At 41.4% G+C, this 26,868-nt stretch overlaps 1 protein-coding gene across 4 annotated transcripts; it reads left to right on the top strand.

The window, feature by feature from the left end:
* The first annotated feature begins 353 nt into the window (after window positions 1-353).
* Window positions 354-26,572, top strand: kdm6bb (lysine (K)-specific demethylase 6B, b). Of its 4 annotated transcripts, none has more exons than XM_034112926.1 (22): window positions 354-539; window positions 3,285-3,412; window positions 6,941-6,979; window positions 8,786-8,909; window positions 12,344-12,400; window positions 12,583-12,802; window positions 12,898-13,143; window positions 13,273-13,425; window positions 13,925-14,218; window positions 14,467-16,952; window positions 17,048-17,174; window positions 17,850-17,955; window positions 19,104-19,309; window positions 19,677-19,879; window positions 19,968-20,036; window positions 20,124-20,272; window positions 20,718-20,832; window positions 21,192-21,379; window positions 21,509-21,650; window positions 22,261-22,387; window positions 22,846-23,016; window positions 23,622-26,572. In XM_034112926.1, exons 4-22 carry the CDS (start codon window positions 8,791-8,793, stop codon window positions 23,643-23,645), a joined length of 5,202 nt encoding a protein of 1,733 aa, XP_033968817.1. In that variant the 5' UTR covers window positions 354-539; window positions 3,285-3,412; window positions 6,941-6,979; window positions 8,786-8,790; the 3' UTR covers window positions 23,646-26,572. The 4 variants fall into 4 exon arrangements, with proteins under 4 accessions (XP_033968817.1, XP_033968825.1, XP_033968831.1 ...); XM_034112934.1 differs by having other exon boundaries at window positions 3,292-3,412; XM_034112940.1 differs by lacking the exon at window positions 3,285-3,412.
* Window positions 26,573-26,868: the final 296 nt, after the last annotated feature.

The raw sequence follows: 26,868 nt of genomic DNA on the forward strand, positions 1-26,868 counted from the left end.
TCCTATTTTTTGAGGATTCATGAAAATAGGTGTCAACCACTTGCAGTGATATTTTAGGGGGGGTTCATGTCTGTGAGCTCCAGTAAAATGTGTTACACAGCTGTGGAGAAATGTAAAATACCTCCTTTACTATACTGGCCATGTTCCAACTCATTCCCGACCCTCACATATACAGCAGGAGGAAGATAGAAATGAAAAGCCCCCCAAGCCCCCCAAGCCTCTGTTTGCTACCCCTTCCCTCCCCTAGATAGCTGCAAAATGTGATAGTTTCTCTCCCCTCTCATTGGCTTGTGCCTTGTGATTGGCAGCTCTATCGGCCCGCCTCGTCGCTCTCCGTACATGGATCGGTCTGCTACAGAGCCCGAGCTATGAGCATCTGAGAGCGGAGTGGAAACAGGAAGAGGAGGAGGTGAGGTGGAAGAAAGAAGACAGAGGAGAGAGGAACGGGCCAGACAAGGTGGCGAGGAGTGCAAGGGAGGAATAGGGGAGCCAAGAGGGGCGTGTGGACCAAAGAGAGCGAAGGCAAGAAAAACAGAGAGGTAAAAGAAGGGCTACAGTGGAGCTTCTTCGTGTGCTATTTGCTAATGGCTAAATGTAAATACACTTCATCTACGAGTGTGGAAGAAGCGCGAGCATGTGTTTCCATTTCATTTTATCCCGTGTGTGTCTATAAGTGTGTCTATTATATGTGCCAACGTCCTGGCAGAACATACTGCAGTGTGTGTGTGCGTGTGTGTGTGCGCGTGCGTGCGTGCGTGTAAGCTTCATGCATGAATGTGCAGCACAGTCTGCAGACAGACAGACACACAAACACACTCAAACACAGATACACAGATACAGTGCTCATGTGCAGACACAGAATGCAGGAGCAGAAATGTGAAATGAAGAATCTAGTGAAGGGAAACTGTTGCGGTTACACTCAATTAAGTGTGTGTGTGTGTGTGTGTGTGTGTGTGTGTGTGTGTGTGTGTGTGTGTGTGTGTGTGTGTGTGTGTGTGTGTGTGTGTGTGTGTGTGTGTGTGTGTGTGTGTGTGTGTGTGTGTGTGTGTGTGTGTGTGTGTGTGTGTGTGTGTGTGTGTGTGTGTGTGTGTGTGTGTGTGTGTTACAGTGAGAGCAAGTGAGGATTCATCTCCCTTGTAGTCTTGTGTGTAAACTGTGTCACATCACTACTTGGCTCCAAAGAAAGTTCAGATTAGTCTGTAACACATCTCACACAAAAGCTTTATGTCGGTATTTTTCTTTGATTTAATAAAGAGCTCAAAATGTGAGACTGCCCCCTCTCATTTTGGTGTTTGTCGGCTAAGATTTATTAAGTCGCCAAGTCACTTTTATCATGCTTATTAACTTATTTCAAAGAAACTTGTTAGCACATCTCTGGTGAAGTGGTGCTTTTGGATAAGTCTTTGTACAGGAACTCTGTTTTAAAGATTTCTCTATGAAATGAACTAATGGATTTGTTGACACAATTGTATGAGTGTTATAGAGCTGCAACCATTAGTTGATTACTCGATCAGACAGGAAATAATATGCAACTTTTTTGGTAATAGATTAATCGTTAGTCATTTTCAGTGCATAATGGCAGTAATGTGTTTTTCAGCCTTTTTAAATATGGATATTTCTTGCATTTCTCTTTTTTGTAAAATATCAAAGTGAATTTCTTTGAGTTTAGGACTGACAAAACAAAACATGTCAAGACGTAACCCTTCACTTTGACAAACCTTTATGGACATTTTCACAATTTCACAATAGACAAAACTATTTATTTAGAACATAAAGTTGCGGGTCACTTTTTCTTCGTGTTTTAAATACAATAAATAAATTGTATTTTGGGTTACTTTCTACTGTATGACTAGTACCCAACGTATGCTTCCAGTTCATTTGATTTTCAGCTTTTGACAACCACCTGAACATTTGATTCTAGGTTCCTACTCCTCTCACAACCCAGCTGTTTGAACACAAAACACACACGTGCACCCGGTGCCTTCTTCAAACCTGTTAACCTCCCTCATTTTCTTTGTTAACAAAAAAAAGCCATGTACATTTTGTATCGCTTGCAAAAGACACCCCTCTTCCTTGCTCTTGACCTTGCCTTGGTACGTTCCAGTACCCCTCAGAGAGGGCTGTGCTTTATGGAGCATACACCGGGAGAAGCTGCTATTAAAGAGAGGGGGAGAAGGGGATAGAGCTGAGGGGAGTGTGGCTGCGGGGGTGTTATTTTTAGAAATGTGATTGATATTCGACTCATACTGTACTCTCTCTCGCTCTGTGATTGTGGCGCTTTTTCAAAACCAATAAATTCACACATGTGCATGCATCCAGGGAGGATTGTCCATCCAGCCTATCTGTCGCTTCCTCTTCATCTCTTCTCCTCTTGTTAGCCAGCCTGCGAGCCACCGGAGACAGACCTAGTCTGGTGCAGCCCATCTCTCCTTTTATGGTACAGGATCCTTACTACTGGCTCACAGACAGTCTCAGCAGGAGATGCACATCTGCAGTGATTCACTGCAGCTAGCAAGCAGCTCCAGATAGTGTGCAAGAAAAGGACAGGCTGTTGGTTTGTCTAAATGAGGACGCAGCCTATTAGCAGATTGTCTCTTAACAATGACAGTTTTTTTTATTTAACTGTGTATTGCTTGCAGACGTCTATGTAGAATGAAAAAAAAAAAGGAGATTTAATCTTCCCCCCCCCCCCCCCCTATCTTGATGTCAAAAATCACACGCATACACTCCCCTGCTTGCTTGAGACCGTGCTCCCAGCTCTGGACTAAATGATATCATCGGTTGCCAGGGATACAAGGACACAGCATGCAGAGAAAAGGGAGGGTGAGGCATAGGCAGAGCCATACACATTGCATGAAAGAGAATGGAAAAGGCTGGGATATTGGGTATCTAGAGAGAAAAGGAGCCTTGTTGAAACAAGTAGTGAAGAATAAAGCGAAGGGCAGGGCAATGAAGAGGATAGTCAGGAGAAGAAGAAGGCCTGTCAGAGGTTACTGGCCCATCCATCCTCTCACTTGTCTCTCACATCTCATTCCGTCCTCTTCCTTTGTCTAGAGAGGGTCAGGTTTGCAACAGTGCGAGTGTGTGTGAAAGCACGTGTTGTAGGAAATGAGAGGCAAGGAAGAGAATGGTACCATTACATTAGGGATTGAGGAAAGATAAATGCCTTGGTTTGAGACAATAAAACATTTCCTGTCTTCTACATCTGTGCTCCAACTGACTGTGGTGTTCCCTTACTCCCTCTGCTGTGTGTGTGTGTGTGTGTGTGTCTGTGTGTTTGCCAGCTCGCAGAGGATGACCGAGTCTATTTAAAGGGACTGCACGGGTCTGCTGTCTAGCTATTCCTGACGGACAGCGTCATCGTATTGGGTCCAGATTCTGTCTCCTCCTTTCTCTCAGTGCTCATTGTAAGGTAAGATGTGCTGCACGTGAACAGATGCATCGACCGTTTGTGAGACATGAATATAGTAAGTGTACTCCTCTGTGGTGACAGAGTGGATGACCAGGGTTTCCTTGGTGACAAGAGGCAGAAAGCAGGCTGTGTGGTGCATATGACAGGTTTAAAGGGACAGTTCACCTAACATGCATATTTTCCTTTTACCTGTAGTGTAATTGGTCCTAAAGATGTCTCCCTACTTCACAATATATTGGAACTACTGTAGATGGCAATTGGCTTAAGGTGCTCAAAGCGGCGAAAAAACAAGACCCGGTTGGGTTATTTAAGAAAATCCACAGTTAGGAGCAGTTTTTTGTAGGAACATTTTTCTTTCTGCCAAATTACACCCATCTACCAGATCACCGAACAAAGTTCAGCAACAAGCAAATTGTTGCTACATTGAAACTGCTTTCAACAAAGTCTGTGAAGTATCATGAGTAACCGGGTCATGTTTTCTGCAAAGGGACATTGTTGTTATGTTTCTCAAATACATTTTTTTTTAAATGTTAACACCACAGACCAAGTTGGTCTGTGGTACACAGTCCAAAAATACCTCTGGAACTACTACACATTGAACAAAAACACGCTAAACTGCACTGTTTGCATTGCACATTCTTTTCTTGAACGTATCTCGCTGTGAAGCAGAGGGTTTACCCAACAGCAACTTAACCCCTTTTGCACATGACATCATTTGGCCAGGCTGGAGCAGAATTCCAGATGTCTCGAGTTAACCCTGCGCAGATGGGTTTAATATTGGAAGCACAGCGCCATTGTTGTGCAGAGTCAAATTTAAGCTGCTGCTGAGTGATGGCTCCCCCTACAACCCTGTAGCTAGTGCGTCCTGTAGTGTGCAACAGGGAGGGTGTACAACAGATGGTTTATGTGCTGTCTTTGTAATGTTGCTCAAATACCAGCAGCAGGCTCGGGGATAAAGCGTGGTAAGGCGTTTTTTCTTGTCAAAAAAATGATTGCAATGCTTGTGTCTAAAAATGTTATAACACCACACAAGCAGTGAAACAGTTTACCATGTGTTAGCATGAACCAAGCAAACAGTGACAGCAACATGCACACTTTTTATTCCACTATTCTTGCTCTTATGACAGTATTCTAAGTTGATATGCTTTGTTTAATTGCATATTCATTTTTGATACTAACAATTAGGCCTCGTTACGATTTGTAGCATTTTCCAATGAAGACATATGCAATATGGAGCGTGTTTACCGCAGTTTAATAAACACTGCTTCTTGCTTGTTTTTCTGCCATTTATGTGCAATGCAAACCATTTCCCAAAAGAATGCAAGGGCTGGGGAGATATGTTCAAAAGAAAAGCCTACATTTCTCTTAAACATTATTAAAAGAGAAAATAAATATAAAGTTATTTAAACTGGATCAACGTAGGCTGTACATCATGGGACCGCATGTAATGGTAAAGTAATATAAGTGGCTTATTTATTTAATTTCCTTAATAAGGAGATTAACAGGAATGTATTTTTTCGTTACATGAGCAAAGATATGTGACATTAACACACGTAAAAACAGAGAATCAAGATGGACAATCAAGATCCCAAGCTTTACAGCGATTGATGAAGAGGTTATTTTAGCATTAGCAGAGAAAGCTCAGAGAGCTGGTCTCTCAAAAAGCAGATTTAAGTGGAACAGGAGGACATGAGAGAATTAGTGAGGATATAACCAGACAGCTTTATGTAGTAACTGGCACACAGTGCTGTATGTTAGGATAAAGTCAGGCAGTCTTCATTGAGTGTATGTTTGCAGTGCAACATTGTATGTACATAAAGGCCTTTTATGTCCTCTTTCTACTCTAAAAATAAACCTAGGCCTAAATGCAGTTGATTCTAAAAAGCCTAAAGCGTCAGAGCAAGAATCGTCTGGCTTCTGTTGCTCTAGCAACTGGTAGGAAATGAACTCTTGAAGAGGTTGCTCAATCAGCTTATTCAGCACACAAAGAAAGGTTATCACACATCTGCAACAGTCCAACCACAAACACACCTGTATGAAACAAACCTCACCCGGAAGGAAGTTCAACAGCAGTTCTTTATAGTGTTTATAAATAGCTGTGTGGAATTCATTCATAAAGAGGTCAAAACTATCAGCAAAGCTTACTTCAGCACGCAAAGTTGATCTTTACAAGGTCATTTCAAAACAATATACTGAGCGTTAAAGGCAGCAGCATCACAAACAGCAGGACATATTTTCTGGCTATGGTCAAATACATAACTGTAATTAAAAAAAAGTTGTTTTAATCAAAGTAAGGAATCGCCTGACAACTAGCCAAGACCAATGCTGCATTCACAGGCTCTTTCAAATGTGGTGTGTTCTTTAGCTTTATGTCCTAAGGTGGAAACATCATAGTTGGTACATACAGTAGAAGATATTATATTGTTCAAATAATTTAAACCCAGGCTGCAACTAACACAATCGAAAAATCTGCTGATTATTTTCGTGATTAGCCGTTCATACAGTGTCAGTAAATATTGAAAAATGTCCCTCCCTGTTGTTCAACATCCAAGAATATGTCTTGCTTTGTCAGTCAAGAGAATGAAAACAGCACTTTCTGCCATCTTTGCATGAAAAATGTATTGATTAGCTGATTATCAAAAAAAATGGCCATAATTGTTCTGTTGTTTATCTCACTGTTGCAGTTTTTGTTTGAGTTGTTGCACCGACTTGGAGTTACGTGCACAAATGCCCCATAACGCAATGAAAAGATTTGCATCTGTTCCAAAATGATATGAATGATGATTTCATTAGCAAATGCAACATCCTTTTACAAAGTTACATGAACATCTGGCCAGTAGTTTCTTTTAGCAATCCTCCTGTCAAACAGACTAACTGAGCTGAAAGAAACACCCTCCTTGGCACGGCCTATAACAATGAAAATGTGAATAGTAGGCAGAGGAAGTTGAGGATTAGAAATTCTGAGACACAGCCAGCCAAACACCTGACCTGGTGCTGGAGTCATTGTGCTTCTGGAAGTTGGTGTACTTGAAGCAAATAACAAAAGAACCATCGATCTACTGAAGCAGCTGTTGGTGATGAACAGCGAGACCCTGCGGGTGGGAGACGTTTGCTGTCGATTAGAGACACATTCACCACCTGCTCTGTAAGAGGAATAAAGACTCAGGGATATTACTACAACTAAGACAAATACTACTACAGCCCTCCCTGTTTTTTTCTTTCTTTGTTCATAAGTGTGGTTGCTATGGCCCTTCTTCTCAGCGCCATGTTTCTTCTGTCATTGGATGGCTACCGGCTCTGGTGGTAGCAGTGATTAGAGAGAGGCTGAATGCACAATGCAGCTCTGCCTGTTGATATGACCACTGAGCAGATTCAGTGCTGCAGCAAATACAGCATGAGGAAATACAATACATTGGAGATATACTAAATGACATTACAGTCTCAATGTTAAGCACACTGTGGAAGAATCCAGAACAAAAGCAATGGCTGTGTGTCGTCATTCATTCATGTCTTTCTTTTTGCTCTCAGGTGTGAAGTGGAGGGCCTACCAAACACAGACCAAGACTGGTAACACTTGTTTCTCTTTGTCATTTGTGTGTGTGTGTATATGGCTAATTACATGCAGATGTGTACTATGTGTACCAATGAAGCACTTAGTACCACTACATTAAAGGTGGGGTAGGTAAGTTTGAGAAACCGGCTCGAGATCGCTAGAATTTGAAAATACACAACCGGAGAAAATCTGCCACTTCCTTACAGAGCCCCTCCTCCAACACACACGAACGCGCACATGACCAATGAGGGCACGAGATAAGTTTGTGCACAGATGGAAGGCTGACGGGCAGGTAGGCCATCCAATCATTTTAGCCGGGCCGGTTAAAATGATTGGTCGTGCTTTTTACAGCACTACGGCTTCCACAGATGACATTTTTTTATGGATTCTTTGTCAAAGCACTTTGATATTCATTGCTATCAGGATGTTAAGAGCATTCCATGGAATATAACAAAAAGTGTATCTCGAGCCGGTTTCTCAAACTTACCTACCCCACCTTTAAAGGAATAATTCAGATTTATGTATGAAGTAGTCTGGAGTAGATACTAGATAGCAGTCAGTAGTTTGGAGAAACAGAAAGGAGTACAGAAGCTAAGCAATGTACTGCTGAAGATTGGGGCAGCAGCACAACATAATATAGCCAGCTAAAAAAAGTCAATATGATGTAAGTGTACTCACTTACATCATATCGACACTCGAGGTATTTACCTCTTGACCTTGCCATTATCTATGCTCTCTTATTTCTATAAGGTTTTGAAAATATTTTCTCAGATTTTAAAGAATGTAAATGCTCAGATACATTTTAACATGCATACATTGCATTATAATTATAACCATTTAACCTCTAGTTTAACTACACTGCAATTTATAAAACATTTATTAAAAAATTATAATTGCAAATTCAATCAAACGACAACCTGTGGGTCCTGGGGACTTATATTGAAAACCGATCAACATCACTGGTTTTCGGAATAAACAAAGTTGCACAATAACACAAACAAACTGACCAATAGAGGCATCATTAGACCTGCATCTTCTGTCTTCTGCAAGGAAACATTATTGTTTTTGTAAAAGGATACTGGTCGGATGTCTTTAATGATAGCATTGTTAGTTCTCCGTCGGAAAGGGCTGTCGGCTGGCGAGGTAACAGAGTTATGATATTCAAAATAGCATACATTCAGACTGACATTGATTTTTTAGGTGGCTATCATACATTTGCCCCCACCAACTGTAGTGAACTGCTTAGCTTCCATGCCGGTACTCCTGCCTGTGTCTCCAAACTGGGCGGAACAATCTACTGTAGTACAGCGACTATGGATTAGTCATTAAACCCCACTTTAAAACATCCAAACTATCCTTTTAAAGCAGTTATATAAAGATATAGATCCCTGTCCACTGTAATGTGTGTGACAACAAAGCACAGCATTCACTAAGATAGTAGTAGTGATGAAGACGCACAATACTCGTGTTTTGAGCTAACAAATGCCATCAATGTCGCCATATATCCATGTTTGAGACACTGTTTTTAGTTAGTGTTCACCGATTGCTGTAATTAGATTGGACTTTACTTGATTACAGGGCTCTTCCTGTTGGCCTTTTTTCAAATAATGAATCAGTGGGTAGAGCAGTGTTCTCCTGAATAAGCATCACAGACTGAAAGATTCAACCCGTAGTGATGTCATTGCACAAGCTAAGAGCTGATTGGTTGAAATGAGCAGCACTTCCAAATTGCATTTTATAGTATATGGTCAGACGTTATTTAAATGAGGTGTTCATTTGTTTTATTCAAAAGACTGAAACCCTCCTCCTCTGTGTTGCAGGCTGCATGTATCACCCCGCAGAGCTGTACTCTGGCCGCAACACATGGGACTCCTATCCAGCTGGAGGACCTAACAGAGGACAATGGGCTCCGGTAAACAGTCGCCCCTGGAGCCACACAGAAAGGTCAGCAGCATTGTTCACAACACTCACACACTCTGCCCTGTTCAGACCTGGCATAACATGTGTCTTGAGTCATATGATCAAAAGTGGACATCTCTCAAGTTCATCAGTACACTTCTGGAAATATAATTCCTCTCCACACTTGTCTTTTGTGACCAATTGTGATCAGATAACACTTCCCTGTAATTTATGCAAATAACCACACACAGCAATACTGAAGCTTATTTTGATATTCAAATCCTAATCGACATTCAGATGCTGTGCAACTTTTCTTTTTTTTGCATGTCTATCCATTCTGTTACAACCAAGTGTTTTCTGAACAGTAACAGATAAAGATGAAACTACACTTATAATATTAGTATTGATACTATTTGTCGAGTTGATTCCAGTGGTGGCCACAGAGGATTGCCTTAAACTCCTGTGATCGAAATGTTTTATTTGCGCCAGAAAAACAATTCCAAAGAATCTGGCCATAAGCGTCACCATATCTAAATGTTTCCTCCCTGCATCTTGGGTACTTTCAAACCTTTGTTACCTTTTCATCTCAAAAGGACTCAGGTGCCCTCATTTAGCATGCAGTTGATATGGCCTCTTATGTATTTAGTGTACTGAAAAGCTTTTTCTAAGTTCTTATCCGATCATGCATTATGATCTATAGTCGTGAACACCAACCAAGACTACAGTAAGTCTCATAGAAGTCAAAGTGGACTTAGCAGATAAGGAAGCAGATACAATAGAAATGCCTTCATCATGTAACAAGTGTTTGGAGGGAAAGCTGTTTGAAGCTTTCCTTAAACAAATGTAAGCTCAGTGGAACTGATAGTGGCACAACTTGAAGCCTGAACGGCCCCAACAAGGGTCATTCCAGCAGCTGGGACTCAAGTCCGTGTTGTCTGGGATTAATCAAGATAAGCACCACTTTAAGGGACTGACTGATTAACTGAAGCTGTGATGAGCATATTCAGAAAAGCTCTTATTACAGCTGCAGCTGTGAGCATGAGCCCATCTTCAGTCAAACAAGCTGGACTCTGGGAAATGAAACTGTAACTTATTCTGCTGCAGAAGAGAGAAGCATATACTGTATGTAGATGTTTAGCTTCAACAATTGAAGGCAGCTCTAATGCATACGAGTGTCTCCGTAGCTGTCTGCTTGTAGATTTGGTAATAGTAACAATTGTGACATACTGTAAACCAGGGGTAGCCAACACGGTGCCCGCGGGCACTTAGTCGCCCGCAGGGGCAACGTGAGTCGCCCGCAGGGGCAACGTGAGTCGCCCGCGGGGCATGTTCTAAAAATAGCTCGCCAAGCAAATCCAAAATGTAAAAAATACACAAAACTAAAAAGTAAATGTAATTAAAAGAATCTACCCTATGCATAAACGAAACCTCAATCATAGCGAACTCTATCTACTTACCACAACTCTATATCTATCTAACACCCCTCCTCCCCCCACCCCCACAATGAATATCGACCAATCACGTTCTTGCTTGATTTGCCAGACCAGCGTTGCAGTCAGGAAGAAAAGCAATGTGGAGCGGCAGCTCACCGCTTCATAAGGAGTGTGCATGTCCCCCCACTTTTCGAAATCCCGTTTGTGTCCCCCCACTTTACAAATATGTTCATTCCAATGTGTGCTATTGGACAGTAAAAAAAAAAAAAAACTGTTTAAAGGTCCCATGTCATGGCCATTTCTACTGATCATAATTCCATTGTTGAGGTCTACTAAAATAGATTTATATTGTGCAATTTTCCAAAATCTCATTGGTTTCTCATACAGCATCTCTGTGTAGTATGTGTATTCACTCTCTGTCCTAAACGGCTTGTTGGAGCTCCTGCCCCCCCTCCCAGTGGCCGTCTGCGAGACAGCGAGACACAGCTAAACCATCCCGAACACACACACACACACCCGCAGCCTGGCTGGGAGTTTGTGTGTGTGCTCACACACCGACTCACAGCCTCGCCGCATCCCGCCGTCTCAGGGAGGAGAAATCGGCGGAGCTGCAGCTGAGAAAAGATTGAGTGTGTGTGTGTGAGGAAGTCCGTGGATTGGTCAATTTGGACCAATCCACGGACTTAACGTAACGGCTCCGTGGACATAACGTAACGGCTCCACGGATTGGTCCATTTTGACCAATCCACGGAGGGGTCGTCGTTACGTCACTTGGTTCCCGGAAGAAAAAAATTGAAAAAGAGAAATCTCCAACGAGGCGTTCTGGGGCAGCATAGACAGGTCTTTTCTGTGTTAGAGTTTTACTCGCTACAGGGTGTACTTTGAGGGTTTGTGACTCTGCAGACCGTTTACATGCAGAAAAAGCTACATAACACACAAGGGGACGGGTAATAACCGGAAAAGCATGACATGGGACCTTTAAAAGGGGAGTGATTAGTAAAATATGCATAAATAAAAAGAAAGAATGCTAACTAGGTAACATAAGATAAGAATAAACAAGTTTAAATGATTTGTTATTGGTTGTGATCATATTCTAAAGACGTTTGGATTATTGAAAAGTATACAGCTCTCTTTCATCTGAGTGTTGAGAGCTGTATCCATAAATTCATGTTGTGCTCAAAGTGCTCCAGATTGATGCATTTAACTTCAACATTTAAAAAAGATCTTCCCTCATGGACCCCCCTAGAGGAGGTGAGGCCCGTCCACCCCCAAATAAAGCAGGTTAAAATAATTAAATTGAATACATTTTCTTTTAGTAAACACTGCAAACGGGTCCCACAGACCCAAACTGCACACAAAGGTTAAAGGTAAGCATATAATAATGTTAAAATGTGCTAAATATATACACTGCAAAAAACGTAAAAGTAGTAAAAGTAGCCCCTGACTTGTTTTATTTTTTGAAAATAGCTCTCATCCTAAAAAAGGTTGGTGACCCCTGCTGTAAACGCTAAACTATAAACAATAAACTATATATTATTAAAAAAAAAACATTAGCAAAGAGGTATCAGTCAAAGCTAACATGCCTATACAGTAAACAAAGGTCCTAAAAACTGAGGAACTTAACTATTTAAAAACTATTTAAAGAAAAGAAAATATTCGATACTTCTCTCCCAAATGTTCAATATTTATTAACCTATTGTTGTTATATGGTTTTATTTTACCGAGGTTTTATTTATTTGGAATATAAAAACACAATCATTTCATCCCTTAAAAGCAGTTGTATAACTAAATGTTTTTTCCTTTCTGAAGTCACCAAAAGTTGCTAAACAAATTACTTTTGAAGTAACATCCCATTTTTGAATACAACTTTTACGAGACGTTACAAAGAAAGAGCGTGCATACAAAGCAAACGCTTGAAAATGGAAGCTGGCTGCTGGTAAACCTGAAAACCAGAAAACTCAGAGCTCCCAGGTTTATTATATTATTTTATGGACTGTATTATTATCTTGAGACTAAAGTCTTCTGTATGTTTTTTCCTTACCACAGATCCCAAGAAGGGCGCAATCAATCACATTATTCACCAATAAGTCGTCTTTATAGTAGGTGAGTAAATCATACCCAATATTTTACAGTTCTGATGCTTACAATACTGCACTGCACTGCATTTGCTGCTGGAACAACTTGAAGCTTATCTTGTGCTTACCACTTGAGCAGCAGCAGAATAGTACAACACCTGATCTGCATCTTGATACATGTTGCTTAGTTCAGTTTGTCTTTTTGCTCAGGGGGGAGAGAACGGTTAACAATTTCCAGGACAAGGGTATCTCTAAGGGGCACAGACAGCCTCCACATCCCTGGGATGGCAAAGAGCAGCCGTTTGAGGCCCAGACCTGGCATCACAACTCAACACACTCATTCCACAACAGAGCTGGCAACACCACCGGTTATCTAACAGGACCAGGAGAGCGCTACCCAAACTGGGACAACAATGCCAGCAACACGATGGTGAGGCCTGCAGACCCTGAACTTTCTTACAAAGCAGTTCATATTGTTATTAGAACAAGAAGTTTGACTTGATTATTTCCCTTTTCGACTGTTAGTATGGGGGGCCTCGCCTGCATCGCAACAATAGAGAACTCCAGTCCCCACCGGAGAGATGGGCCCCCTCAGACTGCCGCAGGAGCTTTCCTGACAGAATGATGAACAACAAGCCAGAACCCTGGAAACGGCCAGTCCTCCACCAGAGGCGAGACCAACTGCACCAGCACAGCCCACCTCCACAGCACCCGTTATCCCCCAGGGAAGAGTGTCCGGCCAAGAGGAGAAGGGACTCTGGCCCTGATCAGGTAAAATGTGTTGGCTTAGCACACCACATGGACTGTTTATCTGTACACAGGCTTTCATTTCTGTGCAATAGCACCACCCATTGGTACAATTTGGTCAAGAAGACTGAATATGTATGCTTCTCTGTCTAGTCATCTCATCCTGCATCAAGGCATGTACCTTTAATTGGTCATGCCCCTTCGCCACCTCGCCACCACCGCTGCAACCAGGACGACTGGAAGCCTCTTCATGACAGGACGGGTCATTGCCATCACTCTGACCACAGGACCTCAACCCAGCAACAGGTGAGCTTGTATAATAAATAAAGTACTATAAAAAAACTAGGATGGCACTCGGAAAGCACAGACCTCGGCCAAGGCCAATGGTGCATTCATATGTTATTTGGATGGAAGGAACATTAACCCTAACCCATATCATGAGTTGGGAACTAGTTTTTCCTACTTGAATCCATAAGCTACATGTCTTTAGAGAGTTTACAAAATGTTAATAGCTGTTTCTGAGTTGTTGTTTGGGCTAAAGTACCCAGTCAGAAATTCATTTATATTATTTCACCACCACATGAATGTGTGCCCTGACTTTCAATATAGATAAAAAAACAGCAATTGATTAGAAGCTGCTCCAAAATGTTACATGTACTTCATTAGCCTATGCTGCACCATTCCACCACGTTTCATGAGAAATCCCTATTGATAGACAGATAAACAGAGCCCAAGATATAACCTCCTTTCCAAAAGAAATCAAACTGAACTTATTTATTTCTCATTTTGGTTCTTAAATGCGCAGGAAACCTCTAAAGCACGAGTCGGAGGGCATGGCTTCAGTAACAGTCACCAGGTAGCTCTGACCCAGAGTTGTGGCGGCAGCAGCAGAACACCTCATCATGGAAGCAGGGGAAAGGTCGACCGGAAAATGTCCCCGTCACCAGCAGACCACCCCCGTGTGCCTTACAGCCATCAAAACCATCATTACCACTATCAACAACGGCACACAAGCCACCCCAGGGCCCTACAGCACAACCCGCAGCTACACCCTCCTGAGGAAAAAGACTCACAGAGACATCACCACAAACAAAGCACAGTAAGTAATCAACATTTAAATCACATGAACGCACAAACGTCTACATCCAAATAGATATTCGCTCAATATACAAATAATTGAAGATAGTACATTTGACAAAATACACATCATTTTTCTTTAAAAGCTGCCATTTGCCATAAATTGCAATAAATGTTTTTTTTTAATGTAAGTATAACAGTGCATATATGATTCTATGTATTTGATTGTCCCTGAACACATGTGTAACAGATGTAATCCTAACCCTGCAGGAACCTCAGCGCTTTCATCAAAGGGGCAATTCATGGGATCCAGCCCAATTCAAGGGTTCTGGTGCAGACTCTCCTTCCTATTCGTCCCTCATCTGCAGCCCTGGAGATGGAGGTTCTACTGCCAGCAGTCCACGTGCTCCTCCAAGTCCCTCTTCATACACAGTGGGCAGTAGCAGAAAAGATCCATCACTCCTTTATCAGTGTAGCCCTGAACTCAGTGGACAGCAGAAACTCCAAGGAAGCCCCAATCACACCCCGAGACCTAGCCAGACATCCTCCACGTCCCACAACTCTCAAGATGGTCCAAAAGCCCGGTTGTCAGACGTCAAATATCGAAAGACTTCGCAGCCCCTCTGTTCACGACAGTCCTCTCACAGCAGGTCAAGAGCAAACAAGACTGAGAAGGAGTCTGAAGAACACAAAAAAACGGAGAAGCCGGTGAAAAAGGATAGAAAGGGTGAAGAGAGAAAGAGGCATAAGAAAAAAGAGGAAAAGAGATTGTCTGAGAAGAAAAGGAGGAGGGATAAAATATCAAAGAGGGAAAGAAAGTTCAAAACTGGAGGCATGGAAAAGGAAATGTTGACTTCCATCTCTACTCCCCACTCTTCAGGAGAAGCCCAAATGGAGACGACAACTCAGTCCCTGGACAATCAAAGCCAGGCGCCAGGCAGACACAAGCACAGAGAGAGGAGTGGTCGTGCAGAGAGGACACTCAAACCATCCAAAAAGAACCCTCCTCCCTCTTCACCACAGCCATCCTCAAAATCTGCTCATATTAAAATGCCCAAGAAAAACAATAGTGCCCCAAAACTCAAGGATAAACTTAAAAAGTCACATCATAGGATTCCCATAAACCCCAAACTGTCCGGCAAGAAGCCCACCATCGTTTCAAAGCGCAGCCCTAAAGCAAAGACCAATGACACGCTCCCTTCACTTTTATTGAAAGCCTTAGCGCCTCTCACTTCAGCCTGTTCTGTCACCTTGGAGGCACCTGTCCATGGCAAAGAAGGTGGCCAGGGAGGGGCTCTCAATGCTCCAGACCTACAGCCTGTGGGAAACCTAAGGGAAACAGAAGACAACCTTGCAAATACACCTCCTGTTCTCAGCTGGCAGGGCTCACCGGTGTCGATTCTGGGAGAAGACGAAGAAGAGCTGGAGAAGGGAGTGATGAGTAGACCTGTCCTCCAGCCCAGTCCCACCCGGTGCTTCTCTCCTCTTTCTGAAGACAGTGAGAGCTCCACCGATATAACAGAGGAGCCTTGCGAAGACCAACAGGCTGATTATTCCCATGATGGCGTGCCTGGACTCTGGGATCCACCCTGTGCAGAGGTACCAGTTGCTGAGGAGGAAAAGGAAGACAGCAGTGGGGAAACTCCTGACTCTCCTTACGGTGAGCTTTGCCACCATAAAACTGGTCTGGACGATGTCTTCAAGAGCCTTGCGACTTTACTCGGAGGCCAGAGGGTCACATGTCGAGGCGGCCCATTCGGGGGGCCTCCCGCCTGCACCACCAAAGGAGTGAAGTATTCCTCTTCTCTTGAACTGGGGCCGGATATTCATGAGCATCAGGACTTCTGTATATCAGACACAGCGTCCTCCGAACCTGGTGATCAGTCACCAACTCTCTTCACCTCAGACATGCTTTTGAAATCCCACAGTCCGAGGGAGCCTGTGGCAGAATCCCTGGCTCAGGGTAAGCAGAAAGAAATTGAAAAGGACATGGAAGAGAAGCAAGGTAGTGAAGAAATGGAGATGCTTGCCAACGAAACAGAGACATCTCTTTTGGACGGGTCGCTGAGTGCAGAGCTGAGTCTGACCACAACGCACACAGCCTCCATCACCAGCTGCATTACTGTCTCCACCAAGGATGAGAGGGGACACAGCAAGGAGACGGAGCGCATTGGTGGGAACAGGAAGAGAAAACTTAAGGCCATGGATGGAGAAAGAGAAGGAGAGATACAAATCAAGATAAAGACGGAAGAAAGCAGCATCATGTGTCCTAAAAACAAATCAAACGAAATAAGGGATTTGACGAAAAGGGATGTTTCCTCCTCGGTGCTCGTCATTTCCAGAAAGTCAGCCAAACTCCTCAAAGAGAGTATGAAGGACCAGATTTCGAAGGAAAATCAAACCACACACGGCATTAATAAAGACAAGGTAGACAAGGGGAAGGAAGAGGCACAGATAATAATGGCGAAGAAGGACGAGTTAGAAAATAAGAAATCCTCAGCAGCTGGAAACGCAAACACCAAGACATCCAAATCATGTGTATCTACACCCGGAAGCACGCCTTCAATCTCTGCAACTCCATGTGACCCGCTGAGACTGAAAGCATTGTCTATGGGCTTCTCAAAGGAGTTGAAGATCCTTTTAACAAAAGTAGATGCAGGAAGAAAAACATTCGACGTATCAGAGTTTGAACCAAGAATCCCTCTTTCCAAGATTAGCATCGAAAACACTGGTGCTGAACTAGTAAGAGCTTGCAAGTGAGTGCTAATACGAAGATGCTTCTATTCACCTTTATCAATAGAAACAGGTTGTCTTGTAAACTCCTGATGGTTTTTGTCATCTTGTTTTCCAGGGGGGAGAAGGTTAAGGGGAAATTCAAGGAGTCCTTTCTGCTTCCCGCCTTCAATGTTAAACCTAACATTGACACCGAGACCAAAATCCCTCAAGAAAAGCTGAACCCTCCTACACCAAGTATTTATGTGAGTTTAGCATAGTCAAAAAGATGCAGCCCGGCAAGTATTGAGTCCTAACAACATGTTTTTCACCATGCTAGAGGCATGGTTTTACAGATGGAAATCTCAGCCTGTCCATTGTCCTGTCTGTCTTGCGAAACTGAAATATCTCCAAATCTATCCGACTGATCGGCTAAAAATATTGAACAGACTTCAAAGTTCCCCTTGTGACGAATCCATTAATTTATCATCTACCGTTAACATTTTAATCAGCTCAACACTTTGACTACATACTCCCGAAAATATTCCTATCAGCCGCCACTTAACTTAGTGCTAAATAGCAAATGTTAGCATACTGAACATAGCGATCAGAATGCTAGCAATGTCTTTATGAGCACGTTAGCATGCTGTAGCTAGCATTTAGCTCCCAGCCTGGCCTAAATACAGCCTCAAAAGCCCCAGCATGGCTGCAGTAAATACGTAACTCGTAACACCGTAAATTTGAGTTACTTGAAATCAATTGAACTGTCTTGAATTGTTTTCTCGATAGCAGCAGAGAGAGCTGCCTTATCATACCTTGTTTCAGGAATTCTACAACTTACCAACGTACTGTCAGTATTTTTCAATTCCTTCTAAGACAAATTAATGTATTGCTTCACTGCGTTCAAATGCTTTATTTTTAATTGTACCTTTTTTCCACAGTTGGAGAGCAAGCGGGACGCCTTCTCTCCAGTTCTGCTTCAGTTCTGCACTGATCCCAAAAATGCAGTAACTGTCATCAGAGGACTTGCTGGCTCCCTCCGCCTTAGTAAGTGTATACACCACACTCCTCTCAGCTACTTTACCATACTCTAGTTATTCTTGAAGCTCAGCAGCATCCCCCATAAACTAGTTTTGGGAGATTTCTAACACATTAAAACAAATCTATTGTTCATTGTTTTGTATAAAAGGGAAAGGGAAATGTAATTCAACTATAGCAATATTGTTTTCTACATGTGTATTAGGGATATTACAGTATGTGTATCTTGTTCCGTATGCATGGTCCAGTTTTACCCAAAACGTTTTTACAGCGCCTGCACAACATTTCTCAGCTAAAGTCGGGTATGTCTGTGGAAACACTACAAACATTTATCTTACAATGGCATTACAAAAATGTGTTAAGTAGTGAAGCCAAACTAAAACAGACTGATTGGGAGTACTTTTTGCTCAGAAAGTAATGGCATATAATGAAAAAATGAAATGTCAAATGATGTTTTCCCTTGCATTTGTATATTGTCCTTGATTAGACAGGCAAGTATGTGAAAAGAAAAAATGATTTGTATTATTGCATTTGAATTCAACATCACTTATAACATGCAGTACCTAGGTGGAAAGTGATTGTGCTATTTTCAAACAACATTTTTCAAATGTTTATATTATCCATAGTAGAGAAGGAGACATTGATTATTTAGATATAAATGAACCTTTTATGAACCATGGTTTATTTCAGATGTAGTAGACATTTTAAACATTACACTTTGAGTCATTTCTATAAAAGGCTTTCTCCACACTGTAAGGATGCTGCATCGTTCACAGGAGTGGTACAACAATGTGCAAATACAGCACTGAATCCTCACATTTTATATTGAGTCTTTATGATCCATATTTGAATGCAGACCGTGAATGCTCAACCATGACATGACGGCTTGCTCACTGCTAGCCTTTTATGTGATATAGGAATTTTATTTTGAATGTTTTTGCATATTTCAATGTGTGTGTTTTACAACCATCAAGTGTAGATAGACATACCTTGTTTCTTATTCAACACACTTTTTCTCTAAAGTCAGACTATGTTGTGTAAAACATGTTAAGCTGAAAGTCTGAAAATATGTAAATGAACATAAATGGGATAAAAAAATAATAATTTGTGTTTAAACATCCCATGATAATGATGTCTTTCTCGTTTCCTTATGCAAGACCTGGGTCTGTTCTCCACCAAATCCCTGGTGGAGGCCAATGCGGAGCATGCAGTGGAGGTGAGGACCCAGGTTCAGCAGCCTGCCGATGAGAACTGGGATCACAATGGATCGGCGCAGTCGTGGCCCTGTGAGAGCAGCCGCTCACACACCACCATCGCCAAATACGCCCAATACCAGGCCTCCAGCTTCCAGGAAAGCCTACAGGTAGACATTTCCCCTCATGGCAACACATGTGCACACATACATGTAGATTAATATGCAATGTTTAGTGAATATAGATATTATAACATGCATTATTAATTGACTTTCAGCAATATATTTGTTCTTAAAGGCATTGTGGGGATGTTTTAATCACCTGTGTATCTTTTCATTATTAAAATGTTCTTTCCATAATCCTGCTGATTTTAAGCAATGGACATAGAAAGTAAAGGACGTACCCTCTTCTCATAGTTCATTGTTGTTAGATAATGATGTAGTCAACATAATCTTTGTTAATGACTAAGCTAGTAAATGATCATCTATTTTAGCTGATGGCCAACATGTCAGCTAAGCTCATGTAGATGTGTTATAGGATGAGAATGAGAGCGAGAATGAAGATGACGGAGAGCAGTCCGAGTCTTCAGAAACATCCGCCGCCACAAAAGCAGCTCTGACATTTGCCACGGTTAAAGTCAGTCCTGCCTCCACTACAACTAAAGCCAACTCTGCTTCCATCTCCGCTTCCATCTCCGCTTCCATCTCCAGCCCAGAGGAACATGCCAACAGCACACCCAGGTTGGAGCAAAACTCCCTTCTGTCTGTGCAAATAATTCAATATATTACTGTTAACAAAACTCAACCAGGACTTTGTTTTTTCCCCCAGCTCTGAGCAGAAATCAGCCGGAAAGATAATTAAATTTGGGACCAATATTGATCTCTCTGACCCTAAAAGGTGAGATTGTGTTGTAAAAATCTGCCTGCTTAAACTGAGCTCGATGAGGCAGCTTGTCGTTGACAGTAGTTTTCATGTTTGTTATAGGTGGAAACCCCAGCTGCAGGAGCTGCTGAAGCTGCCTGCTTTCATGCGGGTGGAATCCAGCAACAACATGCTCAGTCACGTCGGCAGCACCATCCTGGGCATGAACACTGTCCAGCTCTACATGAAGGTGCCAGGCAGCCGCACTCCAGGTCAGTGTGTGTGACTGACAAGTAAACCGCTGTATTTACGAATGAAGGAATAGTACGTAACATTCACTTAGTTATAATTTATCTTTTTCATATTCATTATCCTATAACTATGTTGAGATATTGGCAGATATAATACATACAGCTTACTTTAAGTCACTAAAAGTGGTCATTGTTTGCTGAAAGTAAACTGAAAAAAATATGAATACATCTGGAATATCAGATTGACCAGCAATTGTGAATGACTATGACCTAAAAGGCAATATAAAATGCTTTTAAATGTCTTATTATTGTGTTATAAAGCATTGCAATTATAACTAATAAGTGCCTATAACTATGAAGATACCGTGCCATAAGTATTTTTATAATGCATTATAAAAACGGGCGTCACAGAACGTATCCAAAAGTTTTTAAGTGGATTAAGTGACTGTTTTGTGCTTCTTCTCAGGTCATCAAGAGAACAACAACTTCTGCTCAGTCAACATCAACATCGGTCCTGGTGACTGTGAGTGGTTCGCCGTCCATGAGCACTACTGGGACGCTATCAACAAATTCTGTGAGAAGTAAGTGGAGAGGCTGTTTAACAACACATGTAGCATTAGCTACAGTGTCTGTGCCTGCTTAAACATATATTTCATTTGTATGTTGAATTGTAAGGGACAAGTACAGATAAAAACAATGACAGTTGCAGAAGAGTTGTCCAATGCACTGTACAGCTGTACATAGTTAAAGCTCATTTCAACATCAGTTCTTTGATGGGCATAGATAGTACATAAACATCTGCTTTGTGTATTCAGGTAGGGATTTCCAGAGAGTTGAGCCTTTGATTGAATATGCATGTTGTGCAAAGGAACAGAGTCTTATTGTACTATTTCTTTCTGTATTGTGAAGTCTAAGTATGCATTGTTTTTTTTCCCCTCAGGCATAAAGTAGACTACCTTACAGGGTCCTGGTGGCCGGTCCTGGAAGACCTCTACAGCGCCAACATCCCTGTGTACCGCTTCATCCAGAGGCCGGGGGACCTGGTGTGGATTAATGCAGGGACGGTGCACTGGGTCCAGGCAGTGGGCTGGTGCAACAACATCGCCTGGAATGTCGGACCACTCAACTGTACGTTACCATGAGAACCCAAAACACTATGGAAAAACAGAAGCATAAAAGTTGACAGGTGTTGTTCTTAATGTCAGATTACAACCTAAATATACTGTTTAATACGCTCACCCCTGTTTTCTCTCCCAGCCTACCAATACCAGCTGGCCCTGGAGCGCTACGAGTGGAACGAGGTGAAGAAAGTGAAGTCCATCGTTCCCATGATCCACGTGTCCTGGAATGTGGCTCGCACTATCAAGATCTCTGACCGGGATACCTTCAAGATGGTCAAGTAAGATTTCTCTTTTTTATTGTTTTATTTGTAAATATTATTTGTTATATGTTAAAAATAATCCTCTGCCCAAGGCTGTCCCATGGTACGTACATATTATCTAGTTGTCTGCCCTTCATCTGTTCTATTCTCACACATACAATATCTCAGGAATTTACTTGGGCTGTTTTTTTTGTATCTTTTATTATGTATTGCAGCCGTTCTTACAAAGTATGTACTGTTGCAAACATTATGATTTCAATTGTGACTGGACGAAAGCCTTTATTGGCCATAAATCAAGAAGTGATATGCTAATTATGAGACCGTTTCACACAAATGTATTTTAGGATAACATGGTGGCAATAAGGGACACACCAAATGAGATAGAAAACAATCTAAATAAATACATGAAATACAATACGATGAAAAAGATTATATAAATATACTGTATATTAGTCAAGAAATAATTTGAGATAATGAATTAAATGTCATGACAATTTCTTTTTAAAACATTCTCAGATTACTGAGCTCTTGATAACATCTACTTTGGCATTCCATATCTGCATACCATCAAATCCGAGAGCCTGCGTGTGTTTACATTCCCCACTATCCGCTCCTCCATCTCCCTCAGACACTGCCTGATGCAGTCCATCAAGCACATCCAGATGTTGAGAGAACAGCTGCTGGCTGCAGGGAAGAAGATCAGTTACCAGAGCCGAGTGAAGGACGAGCCCGCCTACTACTGCAACGACTGTGACGTGAGTCTCCCGTCAGGCCATGCAGGACGTTTAGCATCGGTTTTCATACAATTAACCTTGAGTCCCTAATGTGTGTGTGTGTGTGTGTGTGTGTGTGTGTGTGTGTGTGTGTGTGTGTGTGTGTGTGTGTGTGTGTGTGTGTGTGTGTGTGTGTGTGTGTGTGTGTGTGTGTGTGTGTGTGTGTGTGTGTGTGTGTGTGTGTGTGTGTGTGTGTGTGTGTGTGTGTGTGTGTGTGTGTGTGTGTTGTGTGTGTGTGTGTGTGTGTGTGTGTGTGTGTGTGTGTGTGTGTGTGTGTTGTGTGTGTGTGTGTGTGTGTGTGTGTGTGTGTGTGTGTGTGTGTGTGTGTGTGTGTGTGTGTGTGTGTGTGTGTGTGTGTGTGTGTGTGTGTGTGTGTGTGTGTGTGTGTGTGTGTGTGTGTGTGTGTGTGTGTGTGTGTGTGTGTGTGTGTGTGTGTGCAGCTGGAGGTGTACGACCTGCTGCTGGTGACCAGTGAGAACAGCACTAAGAAGAGCTACGTGGTGCACTGTGAGGACTGTGCCCGAGCCAAGAGCCCGTCGCTGGGGGGGGTCGTGGTGCTGGAGCAGTATCGAATAGAGGAACTGACGAAAATCTATGACTCCTTCACACTGGTAGGTCTCATTATCGATCAATAACCGTAATGCTTTTTTCAGAAAGGTTTTAAGGATAGACAAGGTACAAAAAGGGCTTCATACAGTATTGCTTCGTACATATTAAATGTCTAGTTTCAATGCATCCCTTAAGAACTCTGCAGAGATCTAAACTGTGGGTTTATAAAGGGATACTGTTACAGGGGACTAAATGAAATGGAAAGTTATCTTCACTAAAGTATATCATTGTTATAATACATGTGATAATGTAAGGACATAACTCACATAATAACACATTCCTGTAGTCATTTTTAGATATTGTAAAAAAGGAAATTGTTACATTTTATACCTTTTTTTTTAATACTGGTGGCTTTCACAAGGTACAAAATGTTGACAATTCACTGCGGATTTGTTTTTATACAAACATCAAAGAATACCTCACGAAAAGTACTGATGAAAAGTTAAGGTATGTTTTTGCATATAAGATATTTGTAGGGGCCAGAAAGAATAGTTTTCTATGTAATAAGTGCTCTCTCATGACTGGAACACACGCACACAGCTTTTCTAGTTGCCAGCTGAGCTCTGTCTCCCCCTCTTGTCTCCCCCCCTTTGTTCTCCCCCTTCAGGCTCCATCACCTGTTTCAAAGTGAGGACTCCTCCCTGGCGTCTTTCAGCCATAAACCAAAACTCTAATGGCAGCACAAATATTGTCTTCAAGGCAATCTATTCCTTCAAACACTCTCTGAATCAGCCAATCACGTTTACTCAGTATTGTTTACATCACACACTAAGGTATGGATACTCAGCCAATCCAACTATAGCTCACTGTCTTCCCCATACCAGCTGCTGATTGGACGTGTGTTTTGAAATAGAATGACTAGACTGGTACTTCCCATGAAAAGCATTTCAGATATGTTAAAAAAACAAAACAATATGTGAGCACTGCTAGCATTGAAAATCAGGTTATATGTTTATAACGGACACTGCTGTGATTCAAAAGCATCTAGTAGCCGGTTCTTTGTATAAATTCAGGTACTTTTATGCAAATTCAGTAGAACTTTTTTTACACCACTCTAGTTATTCTATGTGTCCATGAATTTGCTGTGATTCTGTCGTACCAGCAGGGGAATCGCTTCACAGGAGAAGTAGCTGATTGTCACATCGTTTTGGTTCCTGTTTTTGTTTGCTATTCGGGTAAACTCCGACATTTCTAATTCCTGTCTGTATACTCTTTGAGGTGCTACTCCAATCTAATTTATTCCCGTTAGATACTTAAACAAGTTTTACCAGCCTATAAGTACACCACATTGGCCTTGAAAACTGTATTTAGAGTTAATTAGAGGTTTAAACACACAAATAAGGATTTATGTAGGTAAAAAAAAGAACTTGTATTGGTTTCTCTTAGATACGGGTTAAAAGACGACCAAAACGGTTTTACTGTAGTTGGAAATCAAGTTTGTAAATGATAAAATAGTTTTTTGTTTTGTATCCCTCTAAATAGTTGGGTGGTTTTCTACGATACACCCGGAAAACAGACATAGTGTTGTTTTTATTTTTGGAATGGGAAAACTATCCCAGTTTTATACCTCTTTTGTTGCTTTGTTCTCATTTCTAGACAGAAAAAACAAATAATTGTAAATTCTGAATGAATTTATTGGATACACAGTGGTGTGCATAGACGGGGTTCAGAGCCGAAAGGGAGGGTCAGCATTGATGTGTATGTCGATGAAGTGCCAGTTTCCGTCTGGGGAAGTAATCTGTCCAAAGAGACACACAATCATTTTGTTACAATGTGATGAAGCCAAAAAGACGAGCGGACTGAATGACACCTCGTTGTTTTCATTTTGCCCCAAACATCCGTCCTGTTCAGTGCACTGCCAGCTTAATATACTGTATTTACAGTTTGACATGTTATAGAGCACATGAATTGAAACATGACAAGAAAGGCTCAGTCGTTTTTTTCCCTCAACTTCAAACAGTACTTCAAAAATAAAGGGTATCATTTTGTTGAGGCTAGGCTAAACTGCAGACACCCTGAAAAGGGGGGGGGGGGGGGAGTATTTTTATAATACAAATGTTGGCCACAAGAGGCAGAAGTGCACCAATACACCATGTTCTTAAAAGGACTCAAAGCATTCATGTGTCATGCCACATGAGTTTAAATATCTCCATGCACTCTAAAACAAACTATATATATTTTTAACAATATATGTAAATTATATATTGTATATATTTCTTTGAAGAAAGACCAAAATGTTTAAGCCGTATTTAGTGCATGGGGTAGTGGTGCACTTCAGCCTCTTGTGGCCAAAATGAGTATTACAACAACAAATACCTGTTTCACAGATTTAAAAAAGACTTTGACATTCTTGAAATTCAAGTTTGTACAATAAACACAGGAGAAAAAACAATGTATATCAGACATCGGTAATGTGTCACCAGAACTATTTTTTCATCACATGGCTTCCATAATTATCTTTAGCTTCATACATCAAATGTAATTATTACCTTTGCTGCCCTGTATTCAAATGCAATCATTTGATCACCTGGGCAAGGCCTATCTTTTCCAGTTCTAGTATTCCTGCATTTTAATGAATTCCTAACAAATGACGACTTTCACATTTGAGCCCTTCCCTCATTAGTCTGTGCACACCATCTACTGTACATAATGTATCTGTTTGCAGGTTCTCAATATGACTTATGTATGTAGTTTTGTTCTCAATCAAATATTGAAATTGTTTGTGGTCGAATCTCTCCACATCAGACTTTGTGTTATGTTGTTGCTGTATTATAAAATATCCTTTTTCACTCCAGTTAAATTACTGCAATGGGAATTTCATCCCACTTTTATACCTCTTTTTGTTGTCAGTTTCAGTTTTTGGGATTACAGAGAAAATGGAAAATTGTAAATTGTGACATTATTTATACTGTACATGGTTGTTTTCTTATATATTTATTGCATATCAAAAGGCACTTCACTTGATAAGGGGCTACAAGGTATTTTAAAATTGTAGTATGGGTGTATTGTGTGGATAGGGGAAGTGCAATCAGGGGGCTGTTTAATTTTCATGGTGCTAGACCCCTCCTTGCCCCCCTCATTAAACAGCATATAACAATATACAGTATGAACTTTATCAGTGATAAAACTGGTGCTTAGATCCATTTCAACACAGTTTAGTGCTAACAGAAATGGAAAGATGTCTTTGTACTGTATCAGATTCATTCAAGATCTTTTTAAATGTTTTTTTCCATTGTATGAAATTCATAATCTTGTGAGGCATTAGTGGTTTTATGATGCACATTAGCAGTAGTTGTAATTCTTGACACCTTTTGCAGAGACTTTTAGGGATGTGACTTTTAATGACGTCGAGGTTTTGTTTTGTGTCTTGTCCTCATTAGTATTATTTGAAGGATGGTATAATGCTCTTTTTTCCTGTTTGATTTATGCTGCACTTATTGTTTAAAAAAAGAACTCGCATAGAAGAAAACCTGAGCCAGACCTGTCTTAAATCCCTCTGTGAGTTTTCTGTGACATATTGTATTGTTGTTCAAGAAAATAAAATGTTTTGATAAATTATTCAAAAATGAGTCTTTCCCTTTGGTTTCCGCATTGCAGTATGAACCGGTCATTATCACTATTCTACAGAGGTAGACAGGCTTCTGGTTTTATTGTCTGGTCCATGTTAGCTTTTAGCCCTGCTCGCAGCGTGGCTTTAGGGATGACCGGGTCAGAGAGTTCATCCCTTTGGTCTAGCCTGAAACATCTTCTGAGATTTAGCACAGATATGCATGGTGCCCTAAGAATCCTAAAGGCTTTGCTGGTTCTCTGATCTTTCCTCCAGCACCACCTCCATATGAACGTTTTACTGGTTC

This window comes from Trematomus bernacchii, unplaced genomic scaffold (assembly GCF_902827165.1).
Source record: "Trematomus bernacchii unplaced genomic scaffold, fTreBer1.1, whole genome shotgun sequence".
NCBI classification, from domain to species: domain Eukaryota; kingdom Metazoa; phylum Chordata; class Actinopteri; order Perciformes; family Nototheniidae; genus Trematomus; species Trematomus bernacchii.

What these genes read in the sequence shown, in the direction of transcription:
- kdm6bb (XM_034112926.1), top strand. Translation starts at nt 8,791, where the DNA reads ATGTATCACCCCGCAGAGCTGTACTCTGGCCGCAACACATGGGACTCC. An exon ending in ATCACCACAAACAAAGCACA is followed by an intron (nt 14,219 to 14,466) that starts GTAAGTAATCAA and finishes CTAACCCTGCAG; the next exon opens with GAACCTCAGCGCTTTCATCA. An exon ending in GCTTCCAGGAAAGCCTACAG is followed by an intron (nt 19,310 to 19,676) that starts GTAGACATTTCC and finishes GATGTGTTATAG; the next exon opens with GATGAGAATGAGAGCGAGAA.